A 19,056-nucleotide genomic window follows, 5' to 3' on the forward strand; every position below is an offset into this window, starting at 1 on the left:
AAAATCTACATAGCCTATTGTCTCGTCGGGTTGCGCTACATACCTCAATGTCAAAGCATTGGTACGGCCGCCATACAAGGCCTGTCTTGGCTCCAGAGGTTCTGGGGTGTCAAAGCTGGAAAGGAATGCTTGAACATGAGGATCAGACTTTTTGAGGGCTGTCCATTCGTGCTCCCACAAAACAACCACTTTTAGACCGTAAGTAGCCTGTAAAGAAGCAACTTTGTCTTGAAACTCTTGGTACATTTCCCCAAAAGTCTTTTGGGTTAGGACACACATGTTCTGGGGCACAAAGCAAGATTTGTAACCATGGAAGAAACAACCATTGTACTCATACACGGTCTCAACCCCGTCAATCTGGGTGTAGCCATCTACATGGTAAGAGCCAAATGCCTTCTCCCCTCGATTCAAAGCATGTTGAATAAAAATGTCTTTATCCTGGGCCATATACTCTAGCCATTGAATGGACCCACTAGAGTATGCCTTGAATTGGCGTCGGTAGTTGTCAGGCGAGGGGATCGCTATAGAGGCTGTAGGCAGATAGTGTGTACGGTATGTTTTCATGCATGCCGATGCAATCGTTGTACAACTCCATGGGTCAATACCTGCATCTTTGATGACCTCTTCTCTGAATCTGAAGCATCCTTCACGAAGTATAACCACATCATTGTCACAGTATGATTCCATCTCTTTATGGAAATCAAAGGTGCCATGTCTTACTGTCTCATACCAAATCATGAATCTCTCACGCTCTTTGGGAGACATTTGATCACACCCGTACATTTCTGGGCTGGGATATGATCCGATATAATGTAGATTCTCCTCAGATGTGAAGAAGTGGGGGAACCAGCCTTTCACAGAGTTTTCAAAACCCAAGGCCTCTGGCATTTGAGCCAATCTCATGGGTAAGAAGCTTAAACTGTCAATGTATCTCTGGTTGAAGGCTGGATCTACAAAACACAAGATTTTACTACCTTGCGCGATGACCCTGGGGGCCACGCCTTGCTGTATCAAGGGGTTCAGAAGAAGGTAAGAGTCGTAGGCTCTAGCATTGTGCGCTATAAATGTAAAGTTTCGGTACTGTGGTTTTCTAAAATGTTTTAGAAAGAGTAGTGCACAATTGGATCCTTCTGCAGACCACTTTTCCCCCTTGAATGTCATGGTAGATACAAAAATAGGCAAATGATCCCCCGATTGCTGATTTGTCTCAAAATCATAGAACACATATTTCTCTGAATGTTCATCTTCAGCCAAGGGCTGAATATAACACTTGTGTGGCACTTCTTGAACCACTTCAGCATTTCTGCTTTTCAGAGCCCGTTTACAGATTGGACAATGTATGATTCCACAAACATGTGGTTTAGGGCTATCTATTTTAAGGCTGTAATTGCAATGACATTTTGGGCATTTCTTGTTAATGGCACAAATGCTTACAGATTTACAGGCCTTAGGGTGCCATGTTTCAATTTTGTGTTTATCATAACAGTAGGTCGAACGACATGTGCGATGGCAATCCGCACATGGTGTCAAGTTTAAGGTTTGCATAGGGCACTCTGCATCCTGACATACCGAACAGTTATAACGGCACGAGTGCCCCCCCTTTCGGGTGTAGCCGGTATGGCAGGATGTACACACATAGGGTGCACCTATGAACGCCTTGATGTTGGTAACGGCATAGTAATGTTCGTTTTGCACATAAAAGTACAGAATCTGAGGGTGCGGTTGGGGGGTGTTTTGGAACTTCAAGAGAGCTGCATTAGCTCTACTGTGGTACAAAACCACAATCTTGATATTCAGAAAGTTTTCAAATTTGACAATGTCTGAGAATGCCACCCCTTCCTGTATCCCGAGACCCACCGCCGTTTGGATCTCTCTAGCCTTTTGCAATGCCATCAGGTCAGTACATCCGGGGTTAAGTAAATGCGCTAGGCCTATTGCAAAACATAGCTTATTATCGGGATTGTGAACATTTATGAGGTAGGCCCTTTTATTGCTTATGATTTCTGACTGCATTAGGCTATCAAGCTTCCTTATCTGCCCACCACCCCCCTGCGGTTGACGTATTATTTGCACTACAAGCTCGAGGGTCCGATCGGCTATGATGGCTAAATTTGACTGAACAAGGCGTTCTACCAGCGCGGTAAATTGTTCAAGATCTGCTTCGCCATTGGGTAAAATAAGAGATACTGTGTTATCCACAAATTTCCAACTGTAAGACATCACGAGGTTCGCCATAATCTCTTGCCGTCTCTAACAGATCATTTAGAGTGTCCATTATCATCATGTAAAATACAGCATAGTCAAGATTCTGATTCACCCATAGGAAATTGAAAAACTGTCGAATCTCTGTATTGTTGAATTTATTCCTGTACACAACCCTGACACGTCTATCATGAACATCTGCCTCCAGATTTATTAGACAATTGTCCAATTCCCCAAAAACATCTTGTGGCGTTTCAGACTCTACGGACCTGGGCGTTACTGGTTGTTCTATCGCTGTTGGGGTGGTCGGGGCCGAAATTGTCTGACTCTCGTTCATCCGATTAATTAAGGTTATGAGGGCTTCGGGAATCTGGGATAACATGTTTTCCTCAGGTTTTCCCCTGACTCGTTCATACGATTAATAATTTCTAAGAGTTCGGCTGGAATCTGGGATAAGAGGCTTTCAACTGTCTCCCCTTGTTGCGTTAGTTCTGCCATTTTTGGATAATTAAGGGTGTTCATTTTTTGGGGTCTTTCTGTAATGGTTGGTGTTACATGTATGATTTTAGCGTCTGTATTTGCATTTTTTAATGGGGTTGTTGTTTAACATGCGTGGAATTGTTCTATGCCAGAATAACATATCGTCTCTGTACTGTCTCTCAATTAAATCCCCCAGTCGTTTGTATAGCAAAACATTTCTCGATTTCAAAGCCCTGGAAAATAATGTGAAAAACCTTTCTTGTTCGGCTGCAGGTACTGAGGCCGTAGAATTAACTGGGTCGATAAGGTTGGCCGCATCACAGAATAGCTGGTCGTCAACATCTGACATGTCATTAAAAACAGTTCTCTCGGGTGTTTCATCGGGAATGCGGAGTCTGAATGAAAATAATACATCCAAAATTACGTTATTAGATATAAAAAAATATATGTTAGCTACATACAAATGTCAAATACCTTTCCGTTATAATAATATATATAAACAATACATAGTTAAAATACCTCAGCTTTTTTGGCGCTTGTTGTGACGAATCGCCGAAACCGGGGGTGTGTGACTTTTTCCCTCTAGGGTTCCAGATTCTGCTGGGCCTGTCTCCGGGCAGTCTGAAAAAACATTATTTGTCCTTGTTTTAACATAGGCTATCAACAGATCTATAACTAATAAAAAGGCGTATAACTAATAACAAAACTGTATAATGGTCTCATACCGTGTCCCTGATCGCCGGTTCGTGAAGCAGCAAGTTCCCGGCCCAACAGTAGTTTTCTGGTGGGCTTGATTCAGAGCAATGTACTTGGGCCACCGCTGCTCTTTGCCTGTTGCGGTCTGGAATATTTCGGGAGGGGGTCGATGCTCCCTGGATTCGCGGTGAGTTTGAAAAATCGCTCGTACAGAACGGTAGAATTGCATCAAAGTCCGGTGTGTCAGATGTCCATAACGCATCCTTTATCATTCCTGGCTGTATGTCGGCTGTAAATACATAAAATAGTTTTTTTTTTTAAATAGTACACCCTATTTTTTTTATTTGTATATATAAATATTCTTGGGTATGTGTTTAATTATAAGGACTTACAACGAAAAAAGGCCGCTGGTGATTGCCTGCCTGACTTTTGCTGTGAACCCCCCTCATGTTGTTCCAGATCCGGTAAATCGCGTAAAAGCTGCGTAAATGTAGGGGATCCTAGACACCATTAGAAAATATTAACAGTTATACGCTATATCTACACTTTTTTAACCTATATTGGCCTTTTGGCCTGAAATACCCAAATAACTAGGGGTTAATATTACAATAATATTCAAACAAATCTTAAAATATGTTTTTCATTTACTCACCTCCAGAAATATCCATTATGCGAGATTCACTTATTCAGAATATTATTATTTATTTTTTTATCTGTCCGTGCAGCTCAATATTCGGGCCTGTATGTTTGCGCTAAAGCAATGCTAACAGCGTTAAAAATATTTCTGTCCCTAACTATCTAAAAGTACGGAATGAGTTTTTGAGAGATGTATGCTACACCCCACCCCTGTATGTCTGTTTTAGAGCCCCCCAAAAGGCTTTGAATTCAAAGTACCGATCTGTCTGCATTGGGTTTGCTAGAATCCCTGTGTGTTGATTAGATATCAGTGTTTAACCCGGGCTGTAGGCCTATATCTTGACAGGCCATATGACGGATAATGTAAACCTTGTTTTCAAACGATTCTCTACAGATGGAGCTCTGGGACCCCGGGTTGAACCCCCCACCTTAGGATTTATGTAACATACACACAACCACACACACACACGCCTGTTGCTACGTCACAAGACCACTCACACACACACACACACCCCTGATTCTATTTTACTTCGCGACAGAGCTGGAAGACGTTGTTAAATAGGCTTTTCCCATAGTTAAAGGGTGAGATACCGTTTTTTAAATTCCTTTTATTGAATTCCAAAATATTTCGTACAAACTTGAAGACATGTTTGAATTAAGGAACACATTTGAATAATATTTAAACATGCCTCACACGTGTTTTATGTAAAAAAAAAAACTTGGAGGCCGGTCTTTGTACATTATTACAAACTTTAATAAAATGTAATGTTCATAACATACCCATGTAGGAATAGACTATAAAATAATACATGTTTTTTCAGATCTTACAGTTGTCTGCGCCAGACCCTAGCGTGAGAGAAAAGAGCGCTACCCCTTAGTTAAATGGGGGCTATACATTTACAAAATTAACACCTACATTTTAACACACGTTATAATTCAATTTTTTTTTACTATTTCTTCCAGATATAGGGGTCCTGTTAGCCCTGAACATTATCCGTTTCCAATTCCCCATCTCATTTTCCGCGCCCCGTCGAAGCTCTGTCCACTTTCCATCCAGGGAAAGATCTGCCTACGACCTTGTTGTTGTTCCGGGGTATGTCTCAACGATAACCTCGGCCATCGCCGTAATTGTTCACGATTTTCGAAAAGACTGTCCAGCTTATTAATCAGGGTTCTGAAAATGTGGTAATCGCGCCATTTAAAACTGAACATTATTTGAAAAAAATGTACATCCTTGCATGCTTTGGAGGATACATATGAACTGACCGTTTTCGTAGCATTTGCCCTATCAAATTGTTCACATGCTAAAACTGTCACTCTGGAGTCCGGGGTAGAAGCCATGGAAGTGACTCTCAGAGCCATCAGATCATTTCGTCCACAGACTTGTTCTTCCAACGCATATCCTGGCATCCTTGAAGCACGCAGGGCGCGTTCCATTTGACACAAAGCTAGCCTTATTTTAAGCCATTCTCGCATCCTTAGCGCTGGAGAAAAAGGCTCGGGTTCTGCATGATAAAAGGGTTGGGACCCGCTGTCTGTGAATATCTTAACCGTAGATTCCTCCGGGTTGAATATCTACGAAATATGTCCCTCGCTTGTACACAAAAATCCTTTAAAACATTCTGGAGCCTCAAGCAAAATATCCTCCAGGCTTTTGGCTTTGGATTCATGACATGAGCTACAGAGCACTCCAAGAATTCCCCTTGTAGACATATTTTAGATGTTTAATATTCAGGTCTTAAAAATGGCTTGTTCTGGACATTTATAAAGCCTAGGCCCCAGATACATAACCCTGGACATTCCTACTTCATAGATAACAACCATAAGGGAGATAAAACTGGGGGTGGGGGGGGGACATACACGGTCCCAAAAGTTCAAACACTCAACACCCACCCTCCCCAGTTCAACCAGCCCCCTAGACATCAAGCACCATGACTACTTCAAAGCATACCATAGAGATATAAAATAACACACACCCTCTAACACGTGAACACATGAACAGGGGGGGACGGGCCGGAGGCCCATATTCAGACATGTACACGTCATCATGACGTACGGTCATCAATCAATCATTTTGACCCGTGCCGTCTCCTATATTCTCTCTTACAATAACCGTGAAACCCTAAACAGCCTATTCTGGTGCAAACTAACACAGAGACCTAAAGAATACGGCTGCCTAAATATGGTTCCCAATCAGAGACAACGATAAACACCTGCCTCTGATTGAGAACCATTCTAGGCAACCATAGACTTACCGAGAGTACTACTCTAACCACAATCCCATACCTATAAACAACCCCAAACAAAACAAACCACATAAATCCCCATGTCACACCATGGCCTCACCAAAATACTACCGAAAACACAGAATACTAAAGCCAGGATGTGACCGAGATTAAGAAGGATTAGACAGTGAAGTCATTAAATTGAAGATTATCCAGGAAGTATATCGGCATTGGAAGCCAAATTGAACTCCCAATGAATGGAGCTGACCGAAACAATGGAAACAGTTGGCTCCGATACTTACGGGTCTCGTTTATGACATCTCCGTCTAATCCCTCTTTCTCTCATTTTTTAACCTTTATTTAACTAGTCAAGTCAGATTTAGGGGAAGAGCTTTCACTGATTCAGATGAACACCCACTTTCACAGTAATTGTCCTCTGTTACAAAATGTTGATTTATCACCGTCTCTAATGTTCTTGGTAAACCGTTTCCTTTTGTAAGATGAAGGAGATGCATGAAATGTTTATTGCCTGTTTACATTGAATAATAATTTACCCTCCAATATCCCTGTGTTTTGGCTTTGTAGGTATACCCCAGGTTTTGTGGAGGGAAGACTGTTGGAAAAGCATTCCACATGAAGCCGGTTGAGAGAATCCCAAGAGTGTGCAAAGCTGTCATCAACTTTTTTGGTTACTACATGATTCCATGTGTGTTATTTCAGAGTTTTGATATCTTCACTATTATTCTACAATGTTGAAAGTAGTACAAATAAAAACCCTTGAGTAGATGTGTCCAACCTTTTGAATGGTACTGTAGATTTGAGCAATAAGTAGTATATGGCCAATATACCACAGCTAAGGGCTGTTCTTATGTGCGACACAGAGTGCCTGAACACAGCCCTGAGCCGTGGTATATTGGCCATATATCAAACTCCCGAGGTGTCTTACTGCTAATTACCAATGTAGTTATAGCAGTAAAAAATAAATGTTTTCATACCAATGGTATACAGTCTGATATACCATGACTGTCAGCCAATCAGCTTTCAGGGCTCGAACCACCCAGTTTATAATTTAGTTTTGACTACTGTAAATATGAGCACCCCACTGCTTTTTTGTAGGTGTAGACTACCATCTTCTTTGGACGCCAGGTCCTGGTAAATTCTTAATGGACAACTGGAAAGAGTTGAACATTTTCTTCTTCTGTTCATGCTGCTGGGTTGGACAGTGAGGTAGTGACAGATACTACAATAACTCAGGTCTGTGTGTAGAGTGCCTTCAGAAAGCATTCATACACCTCGACTTACACCACTTTGTGTTACAGCCTGAATTCAAAATGGATGACGAAATAAGTCTCACCCATCTACACATTTAATACATTTTTTGCAAATGTATTGAAAATGAAATATAGAAATCTCTCATTGAGATAAGTATTCAAACCCCTGAGTCAATACATGTTAGAATCACCTTTGTTAGTGATTAAAGCTGTGAACCTTACCGGGTCTAACAGCACACCTGGACTGTACGAAACGTGCATATTATTTAAATTCTTCAAGCTCTGTCAAGTTGGTTGTTGACCATTACTAGACAGCCATTTAAGTCTTGCCTTATTTTTGAGTTGATTTAAGCCAAAACTAAGTAACTGCAGTGTATATTGTGTTTTAGGTTATTGTCCTGTTGAAAGGTGAATTTGCCTCCCAGTGTCTGTTGGAAGCAGACTAAACCAGGTTTTCCTCTAGGATTTTGCCTGTGTTTAGCTCTATTCCATTTGAATTCTTATCCTATTGCCGATAACAAGCATACCCACAACATGATGCAGCCACCAGCATGCTCGAAAATATGAAGACTGGTACTCGGGTTTTGTTTGCCCGAAACATAAACCATGTATCCAACACCTTCAAATGTTTTAATCCTTCTTGGTGTAATATCATTTGTGGATTCAAATCAAGTATTTAGTGTATAAGGACATGTTTCATAATGTTGAACAAAAGACCCAAAGTCTTGTCTTTATGCTGCTTAGTTTAATTCAGATCAACCACCACAGTTCTTAGTCAAAATCAGCCCAACCACCTCAGTTCAGAAAATCAACATTGTTTTGAAGAAATACTTTAGTATACAAAATGCACAAAGTATTATGTCAGTGTTATTTGAAGAATAGTTTATTTTTGGGGTTAATGTTTAATTTCTCCATGCTTCCTCCTGATTGTTGCAGCACAAGAGGGGCCTCATTATGATTTTATTACACACAAATTATGCCTGATGAAATACACAATCAATGGGATTTACACATTTTGAATTTACCTAGAATTTACATCCATTTTACACTCAATTGAGACTTCAGAGGAGAGAAGACAGGAAAGAAATTCAAATCCGCCCAATGAAGAGGGAGATATCCAAGTGGTCTCTCTGGTCTATGTTCCTCAGAGAAGATCTCCTGCAAGACAAAAACGGTCAGCCCCAGTGTTCTACTTCCCAGTCGTGTGTGTGTGTGTGTGTGTGTGTGTGTGTGTGTGTGTGTGTGTGTGTGTGTGTGTGTGTGTGTGTGTGTGTGTGTGTGTGTGTGTGTGTGTGTGTGTGTGTGTGTGTGTGTGTGTGTGTGTGTGTGTGTGTGTGTGTGTGTGTGTGTGTGTGTGTGTGTGTGCGTGCGTGTGCGTGTGCGTGTGTGTGTGTGTTGCCGAATGCATGCGTGCCTCACATTTAGCCACAGGTGTAAGCCACATCCAGGTACTTGTAGGTTCCTACACAGGGATCTCCATACAGAGAGTTGGACGCCGGGACGTCACACTGGCTCTTCCCATTACACCTGTGTCAACGACAGGTACAGGTTAACACTACAGTCCAGGTTAACACTACAGTCATGTTACTACAGTCCAGGTTAACACTACAGTCCAGGTTAACACTACAGTCATGTTTCTACAGTGCAGGTTAACACTACAGTCCAGGTTAACACTACAGTCATGTTTCTACAGTTCAGGTTAACACTACAGTCATGTTTCTACAGTCCAAGTTAACACTACAGTGCAGGTTAACACTACAGTCATGTTTCTACAGTCCAGGTTAACACTTCAGTCATGTTTCTACAGTCCAGGTTAACACTACAGTCATGTTACTACAGTCCAGGTTAACACTACAGTCCAGGTTAACACTACAGTCATGTTTCTACAGTGCAGGTTAACACTACAGTCCAGGTTAACACTACAGTCATGTTTCTACAGTTCAGGTTAACACTACAGTCATGTTTCTACAGTCCAAGTTAACACTACAGTGCAGGTTAACACTACAGTCATGTTTCTACAGTCCAGGTTAACACTTCAGTCATGTTTCTACAGTCCAGGTTAACACTACAGTCATGTTCCTACAGTCCAGGTTAACACTACAGTGCAGGTTAACTCTACAGTCATGTTTCTACAGTCCAGGTTAACACTACAGTCCAGGTTAACACTACAGTCATGTTTCTACAGTCCAGGTTAACACTACAGTCATGTTTCTACAGTCCAAGTTAACACTACAGTCCAGGTTAACACTACAGTCATGTTTCTACAGTGCAGGTTAACACTACAGTCATGTTTCTACAGTCCAGGTTAACACTACAGTCATGTTTCTACAGTCCAGGTTAACACTATAGTCCAGGTTAACAATATAGTCATGTTTCTACAGTCCAGGTTAACACTACAGTCATGTTTCTACAGTCCAGATTAACACTACAGTCATGTTTCTACAGTCCAAGTTAACACTACAGTCCAGGTTAACACTGCAGTCCAGGTTAACACTACAGTCATGTTTCTACAGTACAGGTTAACACTACAGTCATGTTTCTACAGTACAGGTTAACACTACAGTCATGTTTCTACAGTCCAGGGTAACACTACAGTCATGTTTCTACAGTCCAGGGTAACACTAGAGTCATGTTTCTACAGTACAGGTTAACACTACAGTCATGCGTTTCTAATAGTACACACTGCAGGTACAATACCTCTCTGCCACCTTACTGGTGGTTATGGATTGGCTGAGGCAGTTGGTGTTGGCTAGTTGGTTAGCGGGCCGTTTAAAGGAACACACTAGCTGGTCACGGCGGCCATAGTTGGCACTGTAGATCTGGATCGTTCCTTCATCTGAGAGAGATGAGGAGGAGAGGTAAGACTGGATGTCTTTGGTGTGTTCTAGTGATGGTAATATAAACTGTATATAATACTGTTCTACAATGCTATTATATAATTTATATATCATCATATGAGAGGAGAATATATTGTATAGCAGAGTGTTGACAAGCTTACCACATTTTAGAAGATTAGAGCCATACCACATTCTAGTAGAGCATCAGAGCCTTACCACATTCTAATAGAACATCAAAGCCTTGCCACATTCTAGTAGAACATGAGAGCTTTACCACATTCTAATAGAACAGCAGAGCCTTACCACATTCTAGTAGAGCATCAGAGCCTTACCACATTCGAGTAGAGCATCAAAGCCTTGCCACATTCTAGTAGAACATCAGAGCTTTACCACATTCTAATAGAACAGCAGAGCCTTAACACATTCTAGTTGAACATCAGAGCTTTACCACATTCTAATAGAACAGCAGAGCCTTACCACATTCTAGTTGAACATCAGAGCCTTAACACATTCTAGTTGAACATCAGAGCCTTACCACATTCTATTTGAACATCAGAGCCTTACCACATTCTAGTAGAACATCAGAGCCTTAACACATTCTAGTAGAACATCAGAGCCTTAACACATTCTAGTTGAACATCAGAGCCTTAACACATTCTATTTGAACATCAGAGCCTTACCACATTCTCGTAGAACATCAGAGCCTTAACACATTCTCGTAGAACATCAGAGCCTTACCACATTCTCGTAGAACATCAGAGCCTTAACACATTCTCGTAGAACATCAGAGCCTTAACACATTCTAGTTGAACATCAGAGCCTTACCACATTCTATTTGAACATCAGAGCCTTACCACATTCTAGTAGAACAGCAGAGCCTTAACACATTCTAGTAGAACATCAGAGCCTTACCACATTCTATTTGAACATCAGAGCCTTACCACATTCTAGTTGAACATCAGAGCCTTACCACATTCTAGTAGAGCATCAGAGCCTTACCACATTCTAGTTGAACATCAGAGCCTTAACACATTCTAGTTGAACATCAGAGCCTTAACACTTTCTAGTAGAGCATCAGAGCCTTACCACATTCTAGTTGAACATCAGAGCCTTACCACATTCTAGTTGAACATCAGAGCCTTACCACATTCTAGTTGAACATCAGAGCCTTACCACATTCTAGTTGAACATCAGAGCCTTACCACATTCTAGTTGAACATCAGAGCCTTACCACATTCTAGTTGAACATCAGAGCCTTACCACATTCTATTTGAACATCAGAGCCTTACCACATTCAATTTGAACATCAGAGCCTTAACACATTCTAGTTGAACATCAGAGCCTTACCACATTCTAGTAGAGCATCAGAGCCTTAACACATTCTAGTTGAACATCAGAGCCTTACCACATTCTAGTAGAGCATCAGAGCCTTAACACATTCTATTTGAACATCAGAGCCTTAACACATTCAATTTGAACATCAGAGCCTTAACACATTCTAGTTGAACATCAGAGCCTTACCACATTCTAGTTGAACATCAGAGCCTTACCACATTCTAGTTGAACATCAGAGCCTTACCACATTCTAGTTGAACATCAGAGCCTTACCACATTCTAGTTGAACATCAGAGCCTTAACACATTCTAGTTGAACATCAGAGCCTTACCACATTCTAGTTGAACATCAGAGCCTCACCACATTCTAGTTGAACATCAGAGCCTTACCACATTCTAGTTGAACATCAGAGCCTCACCACATTCTAGTTGAACATCAGAGCCTTACCACATTCTAGTAGAGCATCAGAGCCTTACCACATTCTAGTTGAACATCAGAGCCTTAACACATTCTAGTTGAACATCAGAGCCTTACCACATTCTATTTGAACATCAGAGCCTTAACACATTCAATTTGAACATCAGAGCCTTACCACATTCTATTTGAACATCAGAGCCTTACCACATTCTAGTTGAACATCAGAGCCTCACCACATTCTAGTTGAACATCAGAGCCTTACCACATTCTAGTTGAACATCAGAGCCTCACCACATTCTAGTTGAACATCAGAGCCTTACCACATTCTAGTTGAACATCAGAGCCTCACCACATTCTAGTTGAACATCAGAGCCTTACCACATTCTAGTTGAACATCAGAGCCTTACCACATTCTAGTAGAGCATCAGAGCCTTACCACATTCTAGTTGAACATCAGAGCCTCACCACATTCTAGTTGAACATCAGAGCCTTACCACATTCTATTTGAACATCAGAGCCTTACCACATTCTAGTAGAGCATCAGAGCCTTACCACATTCTAGTAGAGCATCAGAGCCTTACCACATTCTAGTTGAACATCAGAGCCTCACCACATTCTAGTTGAACATCAGAGCCTTACCACATTCTAGTAGAACATCAGAGCCTTACCACATTCTAGTTGAACATCAGAGCCTTACCACATTCTAGTAGAGCATCAGAGCCTTAACACATTTTAGTAGAACATCAGAGCCTTAACACTTTCTAGTAGAACATCAGAGCCTTACCACATTCTAGTAGAGCATCAGAGCCTTAACACATTCTAGTAGAACATCAGAGCCTTAATACATTCTAGTAGAACATCAGAGCCTTACCACATTCTAGTAGAGCATCAGAGCCTTAACACATTCTCGTTGAACATCAGAGCCTTACCACATTCTAGTTGAACATCAGAGCCTTACCACATTCTAGTTGAACATCAGAGCCTTACCACATTCTAGTTGAACATCAGAGCCTTACCACATTCTAGTTGAACATCAGAGCCTTACCACATTCTAGTAGAGCATCAGAGCCTTACCACATTCTAGTAGAACATCAGAGCCTTACCACATTCTAGTAGAGCATCAGAGCCTTAACACATTTTAGTAGAACATCAGAGCCTTAACACTTTCTAGTAGAACATCAGAGCCTTACCACATTCTAGTAGAGCATCAGAGCCTTAACACATTCTAGTAGAACATCAGAGCCTTAATACATTCTAGTAGAACATCAGAGCCTTACCACATTCTAGTAGAGCATCAGAGCCTTAACACATTCTCGTTGAACATCAGAGCCTTACCACATTCTAGTAGAGCATCAGAGCCTTAACACATTCTAGTTGAACATCAGAGCCTTACCACATTCTAGTAGAGCATCAGAGCCTTAACACATTCTAGTAGAGCATCAGAGCCTTAACACATTCTAGTTGAACATCAGAGCCTTACCACATTCTAGTAGAGCATCAGAGCCTTAACACATTCTAGTTGAACATCAGAGCCTTACCACATTCTAGTAGAGCATCAGAGCCTTAACACATTCTAGTAGAGCATCAGAGCCTTAACACATTCTAGTAGAGCATCAGAGCCTTACCACATTCTCGTAGAACATCAGAGCCTTAACACATTCTAGTTGAACATCAGAGCCTTACCACATTCTATTTGAACATCAGAGCCTTACCACATTCTAGTAGAACATCAGAGCCTTACCACATTCTAGTTGAACATCAGAGCCTTACCACATTCTATTTGAACATCAGAGCCTTAACACATTCTAGTTGAACATCAGAGCCTTAACACATTCTATTTGAACATCAGAGCCTTAACACATTCTAGTTGAACATCAGAGCCTTACCACATTCTAGTTGAACATCAGAGCCTTACCACATTCTAGTAGAGCATCAGAGCCTTACCACATTCTAGTTGAACATCAGAGCCTTACCACATTCTAGTAGAGCATCAGAGCCTTACCACATTCTAGTAGAGCATCAGAGCCTTAACACATTTTAGTAGAACATCAGAGCCTTAACACTTTCTAGTAGAACATCAGAGCCTTACCACATTGTAGTAGAGCATCAGAGCCTTAACACATTCTAGTAGAACATCAGAGCCTTAATACATTCTAGTAGAACATCAGAGCCTTACCACATTCTAGTAGAGCATCAGAGCCTTAACACATTATAGTTGAACATCAGAGCCTTACCACATTCTAGTAGAGCATCAGAGCCTTAACACATTCTAGTTGAACATCAGAGCCTCACCACATTCTAGTAGAGCATCAGAGCCTTAACACATTCTAGTAGAGCATCAGAGCCTTAACACATTCTAGTTGAACATCAGAGCCTCACCACATTCTAGTAGAGCATCAGAGCCTTAACACATTCTAGTAGAGCATCAGAGCCTTAACACATTCTAGTTGAACATCAGAGCCTTCACACGTGATGCTGCGTGCTGCCAAGACAAACAAACAGGAATTACACACCACACTGGCCACTGCTGGGCAGACATAAATAAAAGACATACATTTTCATAGCAGACAGTAGCCTGGTTTAGTGTTTTGTATTAATATACATAGAAACAGACTGACTTGCTGGGAGGCAGGTGTAGGTGGTTTCCAGGTATTTGTAGATTCCAACACAGGGGTCAGAAGTACGGAAGACTTCAGTGTTCACTTCACACACCTGTTTCCCATTGCACCTGGGGGATATCAGGAGGTAAGATGATCTATGGCTGGGATTTAATCAAACGTGGTGTCAACAAGCATGCAGCGCTTGACATTTAAAGAAACATTTGCAGTGTTTACTGTGAACATCAGGAAATTTGGCTTTAAAAAGGCACATTGATACTGCAATGTGCTTTTCAACAACGTGCCTCTGAATCCCAGCCTGTCTTTATCAAATAAACACTGACTGAGTGTACCACTGAGTGTACCTCTGAGAGGACCTCCAGGGTGCCTGTCTTTATCAAATAAATACTGACTGTACCTGTGTGAGAGGACCTCCAAGGTGCCTGTCTTTATCAAATAAATACTGTGACTGAGTGTACCACTGAGTGTACCTCTGAGAGGACCTCCAAGGTGCCTCTCTTTATCAAATAAACACTGACTGTACCTGTGTGAGAGGACCTCCAAGGTGCCTGTCTTTATCAAATAAATACTGACTGTACCTGTGTGAGAGGACCTCCAGGGTGCCTGTCTTTATCAAATAAATACTGACTGAGTACCTGTGTGAGAGGACCTCCAGGGTGCCTGTCTTTATCAAATAAATACTGACTGTACCTGTGTGAGAGGACCTCCAGGGTGCCTGTCTTTATCACATATATACTGACTGAGTACCTGTGTGAGAGGACCTCCAGGGTGCCTGTCTTTATCAAATAAATACTGACTGAGTACCTGTGTGAGAGGACCTCCAGGGTGCCTGTCTTTATCAAATAAATACTGACTGTACCTGTGTGAAAGGACCTCCAGGGTGCCTGTCTTTATCAAATAAATACTGACTGTACCTGTGTGAGAGGACCTCCAGGGTGCCTGTCTTTATCACATACATACTGACTGAGTACCTGTGTGAGAGGACCTCCAGGGTGCCTGTCTTTATCAAATAAATACTGACTGTACCTGTGTGAGAGGACCTCCAGGGTGCCTGTCTTTATCAAATAAATACTGACTGTACCTGTGTGAGAGGACCTCCAGGGTGCCTCTCTTTATCAAAGAAATACTGACTATACCTGTGTGAGAGGACCTCCAGGGTGCCCGTCTGTGAACACTGTGTGTTGGTCAGCTGGTTGGCAGGTCGTCCTTCTTTGCAGGTGGTTCTGTCAGTCCTTCCATACAGAGCTCTCTCAATGAAGATCACTCCAGAATCTAGCAGGGCAAGAAAAACCATGTAAAGAAACAGACAGCACTATGGAGAGACCATCAGGATAGAATGTGTGTGTTCTTACCACAGATCAGGAACTGGACGTTTTCTCCATTGTCACAGGTGACCACTCTCGTCGCTGAGTGAGAAAAATAATTACCATAACGTTATAGATGTGGATGCGCGCACACACACAACCACCCACACACAAAAACATAGACAACCACCCCACACACAACCACCCACCCACACAACCACCCACACACACAACCACCCACACACACAACCACCCACGCACACAAACATAGACAACCACCCACACACACAACCACCCACGCACACAAACTGGTCGGGTTTAACTAAGAACTGTGTACCTGCAGCTGGTAGTGTACAGCAAACTGCAGCCAGCACTGAAACACATCACACAGCTAGTTCAGCTTTTCTAACCTTGGTCAGTCTCATCGCAATTCTTTACAGAAGAGTAGTGTACAGCATATACAGTAAGTATATAAATAATGTACAGTATATAGTATGGTACTGCGTATAGACAGACATGGGACATCACCTAGTCCTCAGATAGGGCTACCTAGACCCCCCTTTTATGCTGCTGCTACTCTCTGTTTATAATCTATGCATAGTCACTTTAACTCTACTTACATGTACATATTACCTCAATTACCTCGACTAACCGGTGCCCCCGCACATTGACTCTGTACCGGTACCCCCTGTATATAGCCTCGCTTGTTATTTTACTGCTGCTGTTTAATTATTTGTTACTTTTATTTTCTATTTTCTATTTTTTACTTAACACTTATTCTTAAAACATCTTAACGCATTGTTGGTTAAGGGCTTGTAAGTAAGCATTTCATTGTAAGGTCTACTACACCTGTTGTATTTGGCCCATGTGACAAATAAAATTTGATTTGATTTGATTTGATTTGATACAGGATGCTGTATATTAGACCTGGGTCATACTGTTGATATTGGACTTCAATTACTTTCAATACAAACTGATATAGAAACTTCTGGAAAATACTGGAATGTATGTTTTAAACGCCCTCAAATACATATTTTGTTACAAGTCAGTCAGTATACTCACAGGTGAACGCAGTCAGTCTGACAAGGAGCATGATGCTGGGTACAGTTCTGGTAGTAGCTGGTTCAGTTGTAGTAGTAACAAGTAAGATGTTACAGTTGGTCACTTGGACAAATACACTTGATATTTATGTGGTATTTTTACTTCCTTAAGAAGCCCTCTCATTACCTTATTTAACTAACCTTTATTGATACTAGTCAAGAACAGATCCTTGTTGGCAAATCATCAACCAGGAGCACAAACTTCTTCAGCAGATTAGCAGTCATCTTGGCAACACTAAACAAACATTTCACAACAGCTCAAACCACAAGTGTTTGATGATGTGTCGGCCACGGGAAGATGTTTTGGGTTAAGTGATGCTGTCGTAATAAAGGCAAACACAAAACAACGAGACAGTGGATGGGAAATCTATTAAGACTTTTAATTTCTTAATGTTTTTTTACAATACAATTTGAACACTTATTGATAACATTTTGCCTGAATAAGTTACATAATAAATAAATCAATTTAAATACTGATTGTATTTTTGCCATTGGGTCATCCCCACACTATCTGGTTACAGTACTAGGATGAGATGAAGAAAGATTAGACAGTGATGTTATCAATCTGAAGATTATCCAGGAAGTATATCGGCATTGGAAGCCAAATTGAACTCCCAATGAATGGAGCTGACCGAAACAATGGCAACAGTTGGCTCAGATACTTCCTGATCTCGATTATGACAACGTCTTAGTCTAATCCCTCTTTCTCTCATTCTGGTTACAGAAAGCCTCAAGGGGGAAAGAAATACCTTAACAACACAGACAGACAGACAGACAGACAGACAGACAGACAGACAGACAGACAGACAGACAGACAGACAGACAGACAGGAGTAACCTAGCATCGACAGTTCTCCCAAACAACCCACCAACCTCTCCACTGATTCTGAAAGCGATACACTCCTAACATAGGTCAGGTGATATCAGCACAGATGTAGGGGAAGAGACTGGTTCAGATGAAAACCAACATACACACCGGTTGTCCAGGACCAGACAGAGTACAGTAGGCCTAAAGCATCTCCATTCACAAGAGGTAGCATGTTACTCTCCTGCGTTTCTCTCTCTCGTCATCCTAAGTGCAGCAGACAGAGAATGTGTTTGACCACCGGTTGTCCAGGACCAGACAGAGTACAGTAGGCCTAGAGCATCTCCATTCACAAGAGGTAGCATGTTACTCTCCTGCGTTTCTCTCTCTCGTCATCCTAAGTGCAGCAGACAGAGAATGTGTTTGACCACTGGTTGTCCAGGACCAGACAGAGTACAGTAGGCCTAGAGCATCTCCATTCACAAGAGGTAGCATGTTACTCTCCTGCGTTTCTCTCTCTCGTCATCCTAAGTGCAGCAGACAGAGAATGTGTTTGACCACTGGTTGTCCAGGACCAGACAGAGTACAGTAGGCCTAGAGCATCTCCATTCACAAGAGGTAGCATGTTACTCTCCTGCGTTTCTCTCTCTCGTCATCCTAAGTGCAGCAGACAGAGAATGTGTTTGATCACCGGTTGTCCAGGACCAGACAGAGTACAGTAGGCCTAGAGCATCTCCATTCACAAGAGGTAGCATGTTACTCTCCTGCGTTTCTCTCTCTCGTCATCCTAAGTGCAGCAGACAGAGAACGTGTTTGACCACCGTGATTATCACGGTCGTCAGTCTGTCCCATTGTCACCATTCAACATGGTTTTCTACAGTTCTACGATGAAAGCTGCTCGTGGAATACTTCAACTTGAAAGCTTGGCTTGCTGATTGGTATCCCTACTTAGAAGCACCTGCTGCTAATCTGTTGTTCCCTACAAATGCTGTTTTGAATTCAAATACATTTGTACCTTCACACTGAAGAAGGCTGTGAAGCCGAAACGTTTGTGTATGCTATCCCTGATGCAGTGAAAACCGTCAAATGAACTAAGCTTTATGCGACATCTTGTTGAGTGAGGACTCATTA

At 41.7% G+C, this 19,056-nt stretch overlaps 1 protein-coding gene across 2 annotated transcripts in view; it reads right to left on the reverse strand.

Annotated features, from left to right (window-relative positions):
* The window catches only part of LOC127914349 (L-rhamnose-binding lectin CSL2-like), a 67,808-nt gene extending 50,454 nt beyond the window's left edge, over positions 1–17,354 (reverse strand). The window contains exons 1-9 of one of the 2 annotated variants that reach the window (XM_052490118.1): positions 17,084–17,354; positions 16,359–16,394; positions 16,070–16,123; positions 15,854–15,989; positions 14,718–14,827; positions 14,537–14,581; positions 10,208–10,346; positions 8,930–9,037; positions 8,622–8,668 (exon numbers count right to left, since the gene is read on the reverse strand). In XM_052490118.1, coding sequence (XP_052346078.1) covers positions 8,932–9,037; positions 10,208–10,346; positions 14,537–14,581; positions 14,718–14,827; positions 15,854–15,989; positions 16,070–16,123; positions 16,359–16,394; positions 17,084–17,114 — 657 coding nt within the window. In that variant the 5' untranslated portion in view covers positions 17,115–17,354 and the 3' untranslated portion in view covers positions 8,622–8,668; positions 8,930–8,931. Of the gene's footprint in view, positions 1–8,375; positions 8,669–8,929; positions 9,038–10,207; positions 10,347–14,536; positions 14,582–14,717; positions 14,828–15,853; positions 15,990–16,069; positions 16,124–16,358; positions 16,395–17,083 lie in introns of those variants that run through there. The other variant, XM_052490117.1, reaches the window with a different exon arrangement.
* Between the last annotated feature and the right edge of the window lie 1,702 nt (positions 17,355–19,056).

This window comes from Oncorhynchus keta, chromosome 31 (genome assembly GCF_023373465.1).
Source record: "Oncorhynchus keta strain PuntledgeMale-10-30-2019 chromosome 31, Oket_V2, whole genome shotgun sequence".
NCBI classification, from domain to species: Eukaryota; Metazoa; Chordata; class Actinopteri; order Salmoniformes; family Salmonidae; genus Oncorhynchus; species Oncorhynchus keta.